General features: G+C 40.9%; 1 protein-coding gene across 2 annotated transcripts in view; it reads left to right on the plus strand.

Moving 5' to 3' along the window:
- LOC133478206 (copine-8-like) overlaps positions 1-16665 on the plus strand; it is a 72839-nt gene continuing 56174 nt past the window's right edge. For both annotated transcript variants that reach the window (XM_061773979.1, XM_061773981.1), the window contains exons 1-3: positions 1-332; positions 458-736; positions 10508-10548. In XM_061773979.1, the coding sequence (XP_061629963.1) occupies positions 660-736; positions 10508-10548 (118 nt within the window). In that variant the 5' untranslated portion in view covers positions 1-332; positions 458-659. The remainder of the gene's footprint in view (positions 333-457; positions 737-10507; positions 10549-16665) is intronic.

The raw sequence follows: 16665 nt of genomic DNA on the forward strand, positions 1-16665 counted from the left end.
TCTCCTTTCCTCCCCTCTCCTTTTCCCTGTCCTCTCTCATTTTCTGTCCCTCCCACTCTCACAATTCCTCTCTCCCTGTGCTCTCTCTCGCTATCCCTGTCCCCTCTCTCTGTCTCCCTCACCCCATTGCCTCTTTCTCTCATTCTCTCCCCTTGTCTCTGTCCTCTCTCATTATTTCTCTCTCTCCCTCACGCACAATCACTCTCTCTTATTCTCTCTCCTCCCTCTCTCTCCCACTTTCCTTCTCTCGTTCCCTCACTTGCTCTCACCTTCCGTCTCCCCCGTTCTCCCTCTCTTATTCTCTCTCCTCTGCACTAAGTGCTGTAGTACAGGTATGAATGTAATTATTTCACACAGCTGCCTTCATGCACAGCCAATTGAAACCCTTCCCTCTCCCCCCGCTCCCTATCTATCGCTGCCCCACCCTCTATCTCTCTCTCTCACTCTCGGTGTCCAGGCTTTTTCCCGCGCTTGGAAGCATCCACACGTCGGAGGACGGAGGAGCGCCCTCCTTCCTCCTCCTCAGTCCCGCCACCTCTACTACCACCAACCCCGTGTCGTCCTCTTCCCCACTCCACGACCGCCATCATCATCGTCATCATCCAGCTCCTTTCTGTCCCTCTCATGCCCGCCACTGAGGCTTCACTGCAGCTTGGAGCATGGCGTGCATCGGGGACGTGGACCCCTTCACCGCGGCCATCCCTGCCACCAAAGTTGAACTCACCGTCTCATGCAGGTACGGAATATGCATCCTTTACTCTACATGTACGTGTCTGCGATGTGATGCTTCATTTTGGAGCCAGCTGTCACCATGTGTGTGAGCTGACACGTGTGGAGATGTTTGACACTGGTGCCAAGATTGTGGGTTGTTTATTATTATAATTATACAGTGCTTACCAGTTTTATTCGTTCCCTAATGAAATGAACTAAAATGCTATTGATTCATTCCAGTCCACAAGAAAGACCACAATTTTTTGTTAAACGTTTTTAATCAAGAAAAATACCACTGCATATTATAACAACTATCCATCCATCCATCCATCCATTGTCTTCCGCTTATCTGAGGTCGGGTCGCGGGGGCAGCAGCCTCAGCAGGGAAGCCCAGATTTCCCTCTCCGCAGCCACTTCCTCTAGCTCTTCCGAGGGGATCCCGAGGCGTTCCCAGGCAAGCCGAGATACGTAGTCTCTCCAGTGTGTCCTGGGTCGTCCCCGGGGTCTCCTCCCGGTGGGACGTGCCCGGAACACCTCACCAGGGAGGCGTCCGGGAGGCATCCTAAACAGATGCCCGAGCCACCTCATCTGGCTCCTCTCAATGCGGAGGAGCAGCGGCTCTACTCTGAGCCCCTCCCGGATGACAGAGCTTCTCACTCTATCTGTAAGGGAGAGCCCGGACACCCTGTGGAGGAAACTCATTTCGGCCGCTTGTATCCGGGATCTTGTTCTTTCGGTCACGACCCACACTCATGACCATATAAAAACTAAGATAATAAAAAAAAATTATCTCATTTTATAGAGTGTAAATAATTCAGGTACTGTAGTATGCGTGTGTTGAATGTGTGCCTTCAAGGGGTGTGGCAAAGTGAGTCAGTTTGCCCGGTTAGTCTGCGTGTAACCTCTGGGTGTGAGTTGTGGCCTACAGCAGCCCCTTGCGAGTGTTTTCATTTTATATTTTTGTGTTTTACTGTTTGTCCCATTCAATAAACGGCTGAAAGTTTATCGGTGACTGTGGGTCTCCTTGCTCACATGTGTGGGCATTACAGTACCTTGGATTTTTAATTTTTATTTTAACTTCGTTTTATTGGCGGCATACCTGAAGCCCGCTCCTAACTCAAACTTTTGCTAGCAATACAAAGCAAAAAAAAAAAAAGACCAAGTGATGGCTAATAACGCCAAAAAATCGGGGCACTCATACTGTAAGTCAAGGTACCACTGTATCTGCATTTTTGTATTAAACTGATTTTTTTTTGTATGGGATCTGATAAGATGGTGTACCTAATGAAGTGTCCAGCGAGTGTTAACATTAATGCATGGTAGGAAATGACCACATCGTATCCTCACAGGCATCCTCGGATATTGAATATATGATACTGGGAGCTGTTCCTAATATTTTGATCCTGTGGTATAGCACAATAAACTCAAAATACAAAAATATTAGGGGCAGCTCTCAGCATTATGCAATCAAAAGTCAGCGTTATCGGACTAAAGGCAGAATTGTATTTGTATCGGATCTGATGAGATGGTGTACCTAATGTAGTGTCCAATGATATGTATCAAACGCATGTTAGATGTGTTAGATGACAGCAATGCATCCCGATTGTTTATGCTGCCGAATATGTATTTATTTACCCCTTTTCCGCTAATAATAGAGTGGCCATCCCTCTGTAACAGACGCAGCACCCCAATTTAGCCTCCGGGTTCACTTACAAAAAAGTAATGAAAATGCAATCCCCCTATCAGGGGAAAAAAAGCGTAAGTGTAATTATCTCTGTTGCTAACCAATACAGCAGCATCTCAACGGTCTCTTAGATAAAATAAAGTGTCACAGTTGAGGAAACTGCCGACTTTGCCACTACGGAGAGCAACCACACTCAAAATAGTTCTCCCATCAAGCATGTTAACAATTGTCATACTGCTCCAGCCTTGTGTAAATATAGTTAATGATTCATACATCACAGGATTAAAATTGAGCAGTGAGCGTTTTACACGAGCTACACTGCACATGACCGAATGATTAGTGACAGCTTTGAGCTTTGATGGCTTCACCTTCAGCTTTTCTTTTACCATTATAAAATATGGTCGGCATGTCTGTCATGAGTAGACACACAAAAAAAGTTTCAAAAAGCAATGCCTGAAAACACTCAAGAAGTCTGCCATTTTAGGCCAATTTTGGCCATTTCCAGGGGTCTTTCAAAGAGATTTTGTCAGATTGGTACCAAATTTGAAGCGCGACTACTCGACAGATGGGTGACAGTAAATTCGAAAACATTTCAGTTTTCGTCATTGTTTGTGGGCGGAGCCTGGTAGCAAAATTTGTTGGCTCGCCATTGGTGCAAGAGTGCACCCCAGAATTTTTGTAACATTCAGCCCCCGAAGCCAGTTGCGCTTAACAACATTGAATTTGTTGGGCATGTCTATGAGTAGACCCACACAAAAGTGTCAAGAAGCCATGACAGAAAAGCTACAGGAAATCTAACATTTTGGTTTGAAGCAGTCATTTTAGCTTCAGTTGTGCACCCAAGAACTTTTGGAAAAATTCATCCCTCTAAGCTAGTTTCACTTGGCAACATGAAGTTTGTTAGCCATGTCTATCATACGTAAACCTACAAAAAAAAGTCTCAAGAAGCCAAATAAATGGGAAGTCTGCCACTTTTGCTTTGACGTGGCCATAGTTTCTATTTCCAGGGATCCTTCAAAGATGTTGCAATTGCGAGTTGCTACGTGTTGTGTGTGATGATTGTGCCTCTCTGGTGCAATTCACAGGCGACCCTCTGACAGTAAACACACTTCAGTCCCCTTCCCCACTCAAAATCCTTCCCACCCCTCTGCATGTGCTGGTATCGGCGTTGTGGTTTTGTCACTTTGGTGTGGTGCGTAATGTCTGGAAGATGGTTGTCTTGCCATAGGTTTCATAGTCACAAGGATTCACACACACAAACACACACATTTGGGTGATGGCGTGTCACAAGCAGACGGCATCGAGCGACCACGCAGATGTTGGGAAAGTCGGAGCGTCAAAGATCACACGGCCGTCGCCTGTCTCAGGGTCCAAGCGCATTGTGGAGTTCGAGCCGTGTGACATTTAGAACCCACAGAAGGCGGCATGGAGGAATTGACGCGTTGAGATGTGGCGCCATTGAAGACTCCCCGCTGACCCTCTGGGAGGCGAGTCGATGTGTCAGTGCCAATGTTTCGCTTTCCTCGTCTAGGTGAAGAAAGAGACACCATGCGTGCAACAATATGTAGCAATGAAGAAGAACCTTTAAGGAGTGGAATCAATGCGCACTACTGTATAGGCACTTTTTGAGCAAAAGTACCACGAACCTGTATTGGACTGTTACTGTCCATCATCTCTTTCACATAGAGGCCCTGCATCAGAGCCAGAAGAGTACTGTAGATACAACACAAAAATCACTTTTTCAAGGAGTGAAAATTTTACTTTAAAATTGAAATCCCTTCACACAGAGATGCCACAAAACTACATTGTGAAAAGGCATAGCGGTAGATTTCTTTTTTCACACAGAACTCAGCGAAGCGATGGCACATAAAAATGTAGCTTTTACAGGCAGTGTCAAAATTGGCTTAGGTTTTAAAGACTTTCATACAGAGATCCAGTAAAATTGCAGCTTCAGAGCATAACACAGAACCCAGCAAAGCCAATTGGAAGAAAAGACTGCACTTAAAACATTTTATGGTTATTGTAAAAATGGGTTTAAGACTTTAAGCTTTTCATACAGAGATCCTGCAAAATTGCACCATCAGAGCCAGTACTGGAGATACCACATTTGGTGTCTTTCACACAGAATCCAAAGAAGCTACATGTTTTTTTTTTACTCTCTGAAAATCTGTTTGAGACTTGAAGGCTTTCACATTGAGATCCTGCAAAATTGCAGCATCAGTGCCATAATGATAGAGTTAGTCTTTTACAAATAACCCAGCAAAGTCACATGAAAAAGAGGTGGCCACTTAAAAAAAAAAAAAAGAAAACCTTGCTTTTACAGGCTGTGTAAAAATTGGATTAAGACTTGGTCTTTCACATAGAGATCCAGCAAAATTGCCGCATCAGAGCCATAACACTTTCACACAGTGCCTAGCGAAGCTACATGGAATAAGGGAGGGGTCACTGAAAAAACTCAAATCTACAGGCAGCGTAGAAATGGTTTGAAGACTTCAAAAGAAAATCTTTCACACAGAATCCAACAAAGCCACATGGAAAAAAGGTGGTTCTAAAACAAAACAGAATCCTTTCGCAAAGAGATGCTGTCAAAACCATAACAGTACACTTTGTGATTTTCACACAGAATCTAGTTAAGCCACATGGAAAAAGTAGCACTAAAAGCCGTTTTTACTGGCAGATCAAAATGGATAAAGACTTTAACACAGTGATCCTGGAAAATTTCCACATTTGAGCCCAGTGAAGCTACAAGGAAAAAAGGTAGCACAAAAACTGCTGCTTTACAAAGAGTCTAAAAATGCCTTCAAGACTTCGAGACTTTTACACATAGGGCGTGCAAAATTCCCACTTCAACGCCATAACAGTTTTTTGCCTCTTTCATACAGAATCCAGTGATGCCATATTTGAAAAAGGTGGCACTAGAATAACTGCTGCTTTTACAGGCATTGCAAAGTTATGTTTAAGACTTTAAAATATTCCACACAAATATGCCTCAAAATTGACACACAGCGTTTGTGTCTTTCACACAAAACCCAGCAAAGCAGGATTTTGCCCCCATCCTGCCATCAGAAAGCAAGGGTCCTAAGACTGAAGCCTTTTACAAAGAGCGCCCTCAAAATATACTCATCTGCCTAACACCCTTTTTCACACAGAATCCAGCAAAGGCGGGATATTTCCATAACATTGCGCGCTTTTGCAAAACAACACAGTTAATTACAACCCCAATTCCAATGAAGTTGGGACGTTGTGTTAAACAAAAATAAAAACAGAATACCATGATTTGCAAATCATGTTCGACCTATATTTAATTGAATACACTACAAATACAATATATTTAATGTTCAAACTGATAAACTTTATTGTTTTTAGCAAATAATCATTAACTTAGAATTTTATGGCTGCAGCACGTTCCAAAAAAGCTGGGACAGGGTCATGTTTACCACTGTGTTACATCACCTTTTCTTTTAACAACATTCAATAAACGTTTGGGAACTGATGACGCTAATTGTTGAAGCTTTGTCGGTGGAATTCTTTCCCATTCTTGCTCAATGTACAGCTTCAGCTGTTCAACAGTCCGGGGTCTCCGTTGTCGTATTTTACGCTTCATAATCATTTTCATTGGGAGACAGGTCTGGACTGGCCAGTCTAGTACCCGCGCTCTTTTACTACAAAGCCATGCTGTTATAACACGTGCAGAATGTGGTTTGGCATTGTCTTGCTGAAATAAGCAGGGGCGTCCATGAAAAAGACGTTGCTTGGATGGCAGCATATGTTTCTCCAAAACCTGTATGTACCTTTCAGCATTAATGGTACCTTCACAGATGTATAAGTTACCCATGCCATTGGCACTAACACAGCCCCATACAGTCACAGATGCTGCCTTTTGAACTTTGTGTCCATAACAGTCCGGATGGTTCTTTTCCTCTTTGGCCCGGAGGACACGACGTCCACAATTTCCAAAAACAATTTGAAATGTGGACTCGTCGGCCCACAGAACACTTTTCCACTTTGCATTGGTCCATCTTAGATGAGCTCGGGCCCAGAGAAGCCGGCGGCGTTTCTGAGTGTTGTTGATAAATGGCTTTTGCTTTGCATAGTAGAGTTTCAAGTCGCACTTACGGATGTAGCGCCGAACTGTATTTACTGACATTGGTTTTCTGAAGTGTTCCCGAGCCCACGTGGTGATATCCTTTACACATTGATGTCGGTTTTTGATGCAGTGAGGGATCGAAGGTCACAGGCATTCAATGTTGGTTTTCGGCCTCGCTGCTTACATGCAGTAATTTCTTTTTTACCTTTTGATGATATTATGGAGCGTAGATGATTAAATCCCTAAATTCCTTGCAATTGTACGTTGAGGAACATTGTCCTTAAACTGTTTGACTATTTTCTCACACACTTGTTCACAAAAAGGTCAACCTCGCCCCATCTTTGCTTGTGAATGACTGAGCAATTGAGGGAATCTCCTTTTATACCCAATCATGGCACCCACCTGTTCCCAATTAGCCTGTTCACCTGTCAGATGTTCCAAACAGGTGTTTGATGAGCATTCATCAACTTTCTCAGTCTTTTTGGCCATCTGTCCAAGGTTTTTTGGAATGTGTTGCAGCCATAAAATTCTAAGTTAATGATTATTTGCTAAAAACAATGAAGTTTATCAGTTTGAAAATTAAATATCTTGTCTTTGTAGTGTATTCAATTAAATATAGGTTGAACTTCATTGGGGTTGTACATTCAGACCCGTGTACGCATTCCGGTATTCACACCACTGTGTTACACCGCTGTACTTCTATCCCGCCCGGTACCGTGTTCCCCATCATAAAAGATGGAATTCCAAATGAGCTTTTCCAAGTCTCATTATTTTTATTCATTTATCTTATACTGTGACAATTAACAAATGGTGAACATCTCATCAAAAAAAGAGAGGTTTCAAGCTGTTTCATGCCAGTCCCAGTTTAGGTTTATGGTCAAACTAAGCATAAAATAAAGACACGTTGTCTTAGGAATGTCTTCTAGGTTAATGCCAACAAACAACCAAATGAATGGAAAACGCCATTGGCATCGACAGTCGCGGTTTTAGAACCCAAACGGATATTTGAACGCACATGGTGGAACAACACATGTAAACTGATAATATCGCATTACTCACAGGCATATATTCTTCATACTAAACAAAAAATGCCTAATATTACAGCAATTTACTGAGTCGTAGAACAACAGAAGAAGAAATCTATTCTTCTTCGTTGGCCTACATGACTGTACAATTCAATATCGCCTCCCGGTGGCCAAGGCGGCCACACCAGAAGGCGCAGCACACTTATGGATGAAAAACATTAGTTCATGAGGCACAAATTGTCTAATGCTTTACATTCTTTTTAATAAATTTAGTACCCTCTGGTTTTATAAAGTGCAATATTATATAGTGCTATTTTTCCTTTCCTTAAATTATTCTGGGGGGGATTGGGCGGCTGGAACGGACTAATGGCATTTCCATTCATTATAGAGTGCTATTTTTCCTTTCCTTAAATTATTCTGGGGGGGATTGGGCGGCTGGAACGGGCTAATGGCATTTCCATTCATTTCAACGGGGGAAGATGATTTGCGATAAGAATGTTTTGAGTGAAGAACATGGAAACAGAACGAATTAATCTCTTATCTCAAGGCGCCACTGTATTTGTACACATCTCAAAGCCTGTAACTAGAAATGTATTATTTCTTTTTGCGCGTCATTTCCAAGCATAGAAGGCTGGTCTCATCTGTTTTGGTGTCAAAAGCTGCTTTTAAGCAGGGGGCGGCCATGTTGCGGCGAGCAAGTGACGGCTCACTGGTGGGAGTTCAAATGTAATTCAAATGTAATTCCTGTGTCGGCAGGAAACGCTGCCGTAAATGTTTGATGAGCACAGAGCCGCCCGCGCTGGGTTGCCATTTCCTTTTACTTTTTTTTTCTTTTTTTCACCTGCATCTCAAACAAGATCAGGTGGATGCTCTCAGGCGCCCACACAAACACACACACACACATACAAAGACACTTGACACACATGACACACATACATAAATCTAGACACACACACACATATCTCAACCAAGATCGGGTGGATGGCCTCAGGTGCGCACACAAACACTACAAAACCCACACAAACTCACACGGATACACACATACATAGACACATGCATAGACATACACATGTACATGTATACGTAAACACACACATACATGTACCAACATACTGTACGCGAATACATGTACACACGACACAAATGACACGTCCCACATTAACACACACGTACATGGACACACAGGTGCACATGCACACATGCACATCTCAACCAAGACCGGGTGGACGCCCTCGGGTACAGATGCACACACGTACACAGGTACATGTACACACAATATGCTTGACACACATACACACATATATGTGTATGTATATATATATATACACACACACACACATTCACTTGTACACGTACACACTCACACATCTACACGTTCGCACATACATATGCATGTAGACACAGTAGACAAGAGACGCATACACACATATACACACACGTGTGCATCTCGATCAAGAACGGGTGGACACCCTCGGGTGTTCGCACACAAGCACTTATTATTGCTTGCTGCCTTATTTCTTGGCTTTTTATCCAACATTTATCCCATTTGGCAGGTGAAGTCTCCCACTTCTCACTCCTACACACTCGTGAAGCGCTTGGATGCCATCCCGTCGGTTTATTATCATTTATTTAAGGGAGGGGGAGTTTTGGGGATAGAGTTCCGGGGAGGGAGGGGGGGGGGGGGGGGGCTTGGTACCATCTGGGCCACGCTGGGATCAGCGGAAGAAACATCGCTAGACATCAGCGGCTGCACCGTGCTTGCCGCCTGTCAAGTAGGATGGGACAAGACGGGACACGAGCGACACTGCACTCGCCCGCCAGCTAACATGATAGGTTCATCGTCCAAACAAACCCAACGCACTCCTTCATAGCCCTATCAACAACATGGAGCAACTGCTGGCATTAGCACATTACACACTCACACACACACACACACACACACATACTCTGCCAATGGAAAATTACACTTTGAGTTTTTATTTGTATTTGTAATGCTACTCCCTGTCAGCCGTAATTCTAATTTATGTGTTCCGTAGTTGTACCTTCTGTGTTGCTTCCTGTAATGATTCCTGTCAGATGCAATTCTACTTCCTGTACCACTTCCTCTTGGCTTTAATTCGACTTCCTCCACTACTTCCTGTCATCCATAATACAACTTCCAGTGCTACTTCCTGTTAGCAATAAAACATTTTCCTGTGCTACCTTCTGTTTTTTTTTCCTATTGGATGTAATTCAACTTCCTGTGCTACATAATCTGCAATACTACTTCCTGTGTTACTTACTGTTGGACATAATACTACTTCCTGTGCCACTTCCAGAATACTATTATTTTCAAGTACATTATAACATAACCCTATAAATTTTCATTATGTTGTATCATAATAAGGTTATGATTCAAGAAAATAAAAAAACAATTTTTGATTGTGTTATGTCGTAACCCTATTATTGTTAATTGTTGTATCCGAAACCAATTATTTTACCTGTATTATATCAGAACCCTATTGTTTTTCATTGCGATATATCATAACCTTATTATTTATAATTGTGTTGTATCAGAATCCTGTTGGTTTTGTCGGTGACATAACACTTTGGGTCTCCCTCGGAGCTCGTCTTTGATTTCTTCGATGTTATTAATTGAGTTCCTCAGTTCAGAGCAGCTGCTCGACGTCGGGTCTTCCTCATCCTCCTCATCTTCATCCTCCTCCTCCCCGTTGGTCCCGCAGAGCCAAGATGGCAGCATCATGTAAATTTGATGGTGCTGAGGGAAGGCAAAACGAGAGAAAACTGGCTACTGCATGCCTGAAATATTTAATAAGCTCCACTTTAGGTTGCATTCTGGAGTCTCTTTAATGCTGCTGCCTCAATGGCGACCAATTAAAGGGTGTGGGTCAGAGATTAGGGTTTTTTTGTTGTTGTTTTTTGGCATTTGCTGAAGAAGAAGAAGCTAAAGGCTTTTCAATTAGCGCTAATGTTTGTCTCTTTTGTTTTCTTGTTCTTTAGAAACCTGCTGGACCGAGACACATTCTCCAAATCGGATCCCAGTAAGACACGTGCGCGCGCACACACACACACACACACGCACACACACACCAGAACATAAACACTGATTCACACAACATTGTGGAGTGACCAATTGTGTGTCTCCTGAAACACTAATCATCAATTAAGATGCTGTCTCCACATACCGTAAGATCTGAGGACGACTGGGCGGGAAAAATAACAAACATACGCACACAATATTGTGGAGCGCCTCCCTCCATCTACTGAAAATGCTAACTGTGATGAAAAATACCTCGACTACAAATAACGTAACATCTGAGGAAGACTGGGCAGGAAAAATAAGTGACATAGCTCCCTGGGATATAAACATGGACAAACGCAACATTGTGGAGTGACCCTATCGTCTGCTGGGATTTTATTTGTCATTAAAGATGCCATCTCCACAAAATAGAAGCTGTGAGGAAGAATGGGCAGAAGATACACTGTAAGTTTCATAGGTCCTTGGAACATAAACATGGACAACATCGTGGAATGAGCCCATCAGTCTACTGGAATGCTAATTGTCAACAAAGATGCCACTACTACGCGTCACGTTAGATTTGAGGCAGACTGGGTGGAAGTCGTGTAGTTTCCTGGAACGTAAACATGGATGTACACAACATTGTGGAGCGACCTAGTCTACACTTTGTCAGTTGGTATGGTGCGGCTACAGAGTTGCATGTTATTATTATTCCATGTAGCATTGTGGATGTCGTACAGTGAGTTGGGGTCTTATCTGGTTGCATATGCTTAGTTGTCCTTTAATCCAACATGAAGCATCAGCATACACGGGCTATCTGCATTGTTGTGTGTGTGTGTTTGTGTGTGTGTGTGACTGGGTGCACGCTTTCAAATGCATTTTGTCCAAACATTATTGTTCTGGACCCATAACAAAAAGACAACAAGGTCCATTGTTATTCAAATTGTATTTGATGTTTACGAAAAGACAGACTGGTGTCACAAAAGATATATTTCAAACAGAAACTACAACCTACGATCTTTCCCCTTCAACTTGGGCCAGACAATCAGCCAGCGCATGAAAATTGTCTTTGATGTTTAACAAAAACAAGGTGTCTTTGTTTATAAAAACACATACATTACGTTCTTTGCCAACTCGAAATTGACGATGACGTTTCACTGCCAAAGGTTTGTCGAGAACTTGGGTTTGACTTTATTAAAACATTTACATTTGTAAGTTTGTTATAAATTGTTTTTGTGTTTACAACTACATTGTCTTTGTGTGTACAAAAACTTCATACGTTAGATTTATTGAAGACGTAGTCTTTGTGTTTACAAAAACAATTGTGAAGTCACCTCAAAATTGCCATTGTTTACAAAAATACATACTGTAATTTCTCATGTATAATGCACATTTTTGTTCCCACCCAAAAATGTCAAAGGTCAATAGTGCGCATTATACAGGGGAAAATGAAAAAAACTTTCACATTTTATAAATATATGCCACCATCTAGAGGTTATAAGAAAGGTGTACCCTTTCATTCTAATATGCTACCGCCACCTAGAGGTTATAAAAAAGGTGTAGCCTACACTTACATTCCAATATGACAGGGGTACGTATGACTGCATAAATATACAATTGTATAAAAGTTTACATAGCCTGGCAGAATTTATGAAATATAGTTGTTTTTCTATAAATACGACATAATTAATTTATTTATGGTTATGTTTAATGGTAATGCTTTTCTGAAATGCTTGACAGTTTAATTTTGAATCCAATTAAAATTAAATAAAATTTGTTTCGCCTGGCCCTTCATGTTTTCTTTCAAGAATTGTATCCTTCTTACAAATTCTGCCTGGGTAATCAAACATATGAGCACAACTGTGTGTTTTCCCATTTAATAAATAAAAGTAGGGCTGTGAATTTCAAAATAAGAGCAAGTAAATAAAAATAAAGTATTACGTATTCAAATAAAGTGCTTAACTTCAGAATAATTATTTGAAAAAAACTAACAAAATACAGATAATACTTCATGTTTTGATCATATGGGTAGAAGCAAAATCATGCAATGCAAAAATGCATTATACATAGGTAGAAGGGTTTTCCAGAATGTTGAGGTCAACTTTGAGGGTGCGGATTATACACGAGAAATTACGGTACATTAGATTTGTTGCCAAATCAAAACTGTCTTTGATGTATACAAAAATACATACATTAGGTTCATCAAAGACTAAATTATCTGTTGTTTAAAAAAACAACAGATTGAATCTAATCTAATCTAATCTAATGATTCAATGAAGAATAGATTGACTTTGATGTTTACAAAATGAGATTTATGTTAATGTTAATTGAAGACTCCAAATTGTCTGTTTACAATAATGGAAGTTAGGTTCATTGAATAATCTGAATTGTCTTTGATGTTTACAAAATTATGTACAGTATGTTAGTTAATTAAAGACCCCAAATTGTTTTTGATAGTTGTCAGGCTCACTGAAGACGTCAAATTGTCTCAGATTTTTATGTACGCTGTGCAATGACAATCAAGAATCTAATTCTGTTAGTTTCATTGAAGACTTTAAATATCTTTGATGTTTATTTACATTTGATTCTATGTTCTCTAAACGGTCTTTAATTTTAATATCAGGCTCACTGACGGCCCACTGCAGACTTGTTAATGTTTACAAAACCGTCAATTAAATTCTTTGAAAACTCAAAATTGTCTTTGATGTTTACATTACTCTAGGTTCAATGAGGTTCAACCCTAAATTGTGTTTGAAGTGAACAAAAATCCGTACAATAGGTTAATTGAAGACCCCAAATTGTCTTTGTTTGTTTACTTTAGGCTATTTGAAAACCCTAAATTGTCTAAATATGTATGTTAGGGTAACTGACGACTTTAAATTGTCCGATGTTTTTACAAACATTTTAATCGTTTTATTTTATATATTATTATGAGTATAACTGACCTTTAGATGGATATGTGAACCTAACAGCACTTGTTGAAAACACAGTTGAATGTCTGCTGTGCCCGGATGAAATATCGTGACTAGGGCTGCAACTAACGATTATTTTAATAATCAATGTATATGTCGATTAGTTCTTTATGAATAATTGTGAATAATTATTATTATTAATTTTTTTTTTACATTTCCATTCCTTTATTCAAAAACAGGACATTATTTCAAATTGACAGTGCAGAAAATGCACAAACATAAATTTATTATGACTCAGTTACCAATTTGGTCCATAACGTCAGAAAATAGGCAAAAATGTTGATAATTGTTTTCAAATGTCTTTATTTTTGATGAAACACAAAGATAATCAGGCTGCTTTATTATAATTAATATCCAGTAAATATTAACCTTTACTGCCTTATTATGTTCCATCCATCCATTTTCTTTACCGCTTATCCTTACTAGGGTCGCGGTCTGCTGGAGCCCATCCCAGCTATCTTCGGGCGGGAGGCGGGGTACACCCTGAACCGGTCGCCAGCCAATCGCAGGGCACATAGAAACAAACAACCATTCCCACACACATTCACACCTACGGGCAATTTAGAGTCTTCAATCAACCTAGCACGTGTGTTTTTGGGATAGGAGCGCCCGGAGAAAACCCACCCAGGCACGGGGAGAACATGCAAACTCCACACAGGCGGGGCCGGGATTTGAACCCTGGTCCCCAGAACTGTGAGGCAGATGTGCTAACCAGTCGGCCCCTTATTATGTTAATAAATATAATTATTAATATTGACTTTTGAGAGGCTGAAATTTCGAGGAGGTGGACAAAGTTAAACAAGGTCTCTAAACAATCGATTATCAAAAATTGTTATCAATGACTTTGATAATCAATTAGTTGTCGATTAATCAAATAATCTTTTTACCTCTAATTGTGACCAGGCTGTCTCAAACGAAAGAAGTATAACATATAATAATATGTAAAATACATAATTGAAGTCAATTAAACAAAATGAAGGGTGACCCATGAGCAAGTGTGGCTTCTTTCACTTTTAGAATTTGGGGCTTTTTCTCTAGCCATCACCCCTTTTTTCCCCCAATTTACTGAAGCGTACTATACCCACACACAGACACACTCACATACAGTATGTGTATATATAAGAGCGGTAATATGCACAAACAGTGGAATTTCATCCGGCTTTATAAGCTAATATGAATATGGTACGCCAGTGTGTGCCCGGGGCCCTGAATATGTAGCCGTGTGAGTGTGTCTGTGTGTGTGTGTGTGTGCGTGTGTGCGTGTGTGTGTGCTGAGGCGCTCTAATGCTGTGTGACTGTGGCCAGTGACTGTCAGCATAGTAGAGACATGGACGCAGCACAAGTGCCTCCTTGCATAAACGTTGGCCGTGGCGAGGATGCTCAACCTTCCTCCTCCTCTTTTGGTTTCCCATAAAGTGCTACGGTGACCAAGCTCGTAACTCAATGTACTCGTGTATCAAATCAATATTCCCCATTGACATGAATTGAAAAGCCTTTTTTTTTCTGTACCGCTTGTAACGACCAAGGAATAGATTGTAACTGAAAAGACTTGTAACTTGAGCTGCGTGCCTTTTCTGACTTCAGCATACGGGAGATTATAGCCCTGTGTGCAGAAGGTGTCTTTAATGACAATTAGCCCTCCATTTGACTGGGGTGGCTCCACAATGTTGTGTGCGTCCATGTTCCTCGTCCGGAGAGATATGCAGTTTATTTCTTTGTCCCAGTCTGCCTCAGATATATTGTGTGAAGACGACAGCTTAAAAAACAAACAGCATTCCTGTAGACTCCAATGTTCGTTCCACAACGTTGTGTGTGTTCATGTTTATGTTCCAAATGAGCTAATTTGTTCCGCCCAGTATGCTTTCTGCCCTAAGTTATGTTGGCCTGGTGTCTTTCACAATAATTAACATTCCAGTACACTGACGTGGTAGCTATGTTTTTGTATAGAGCAAGCTATGTGACATTTTTGTTCTGCCCACCCTGTGTCGGAATTTAGGTTATAGTGTAGACAGCATCTTAAATGACAATTAGTCTTCCAGTAAACTGATGGCGTCGCACCAAAATGTTGTGTGTGTTCATGTTTGTCTTCTGGAGAGCTATGCATTTATTTCGCTTAGTCTGCCTCAGCTTTTATATTATGTGAAGAGAATGTCTTTAATGACAATTAGACTTTTAGAAGACTGACGAGGTTGCTCCACAATGTTGTGTGCATCCATTTTTATATTCTAGGAACTGTTTTGTCAAGCCCAGTCTGCTTCAGATCTGACTTTATGTGGAGATGTTTTTGATGACTACAACGAACCCCCGTTATACTAAACGATACAGCTGCGATAGGTTGAAATCCACAATGGAGACCAAAAAGTTTTTTTTTTTTTACCCCTCCCCACACACTTACTGTAAACTTATTAAAACTCAGTAGCTTGCACAGTTCTCCAAATAAGAGGCAAAAACGCCTTTGCTGAAATAATCCATCCACCTCACAGGTGTGGCATATCAGGATGCTGATTAGACGGCATGACTATTGCGCAGGTGTGCTTTTGGTTGACATCTTTATATCCTACACTTGTTAGGTGGAAGTATATTTTGGCAAAGGAGACGTGCTCACTAACACAGCTTTAGACAGATTTGTGAACAATATTTTAAAATGGGAGGAAAAACCAACAAAAGTGTTCCATTTATTCTTGATCAGTATAATTTCAGCCAATGAAAGTCTTAATGCTTAATGCTAACATATACAACCATGTTGTGGTAAACAAAAATAAAAACAGAATACCATGATTTGCAAATCACGTTCGACCTGTATTTAATTGATTATACTACAAAGACAAGCTATTTAATGTTCAAACTGATAAACTTTATTGTTTTTAGCAAATAATCATTAACTTAGAATTTTATGGCTGCAACACGTTCCAAAAAAGCTGGGACAGGGTAATGTTTACCATCACCTTTTCTTTTAGCAACATTCAGTAAACATTTGGGAACTGATGACACTAATTGTTGAAGCTTTGTAGGTGGAATTCTTTCCCATTCTTGCTCAATGTACAGCTTCAGCTGTTCAACAGTCCGGGGTCTCCGTTGTCGTCTTTTACGCTTCATAATGCGGCACACATTTTCAATGGCAGACAGGTCTGGACTGGCCAGTCAAGTACCCGCACTCTTTTACTATG

The sequence above is a fragment of the Phyllopteryx taeniolatus genome, chromosome 5 (assembly GCF_024500385.1).
Source record: "Phyllopteryx taeniolatus isolate TA_2022b chromosome 5, UOR_Ptae_1.2, whole genome shotgun sequence".
Lineage (NCBI taxonomy): Eukaryota > Metazoa > Chordata > Actinopteri > Syngnathiformes > Syngnathidae > Phyllopteryx > Phyllopteryx taeniolatus.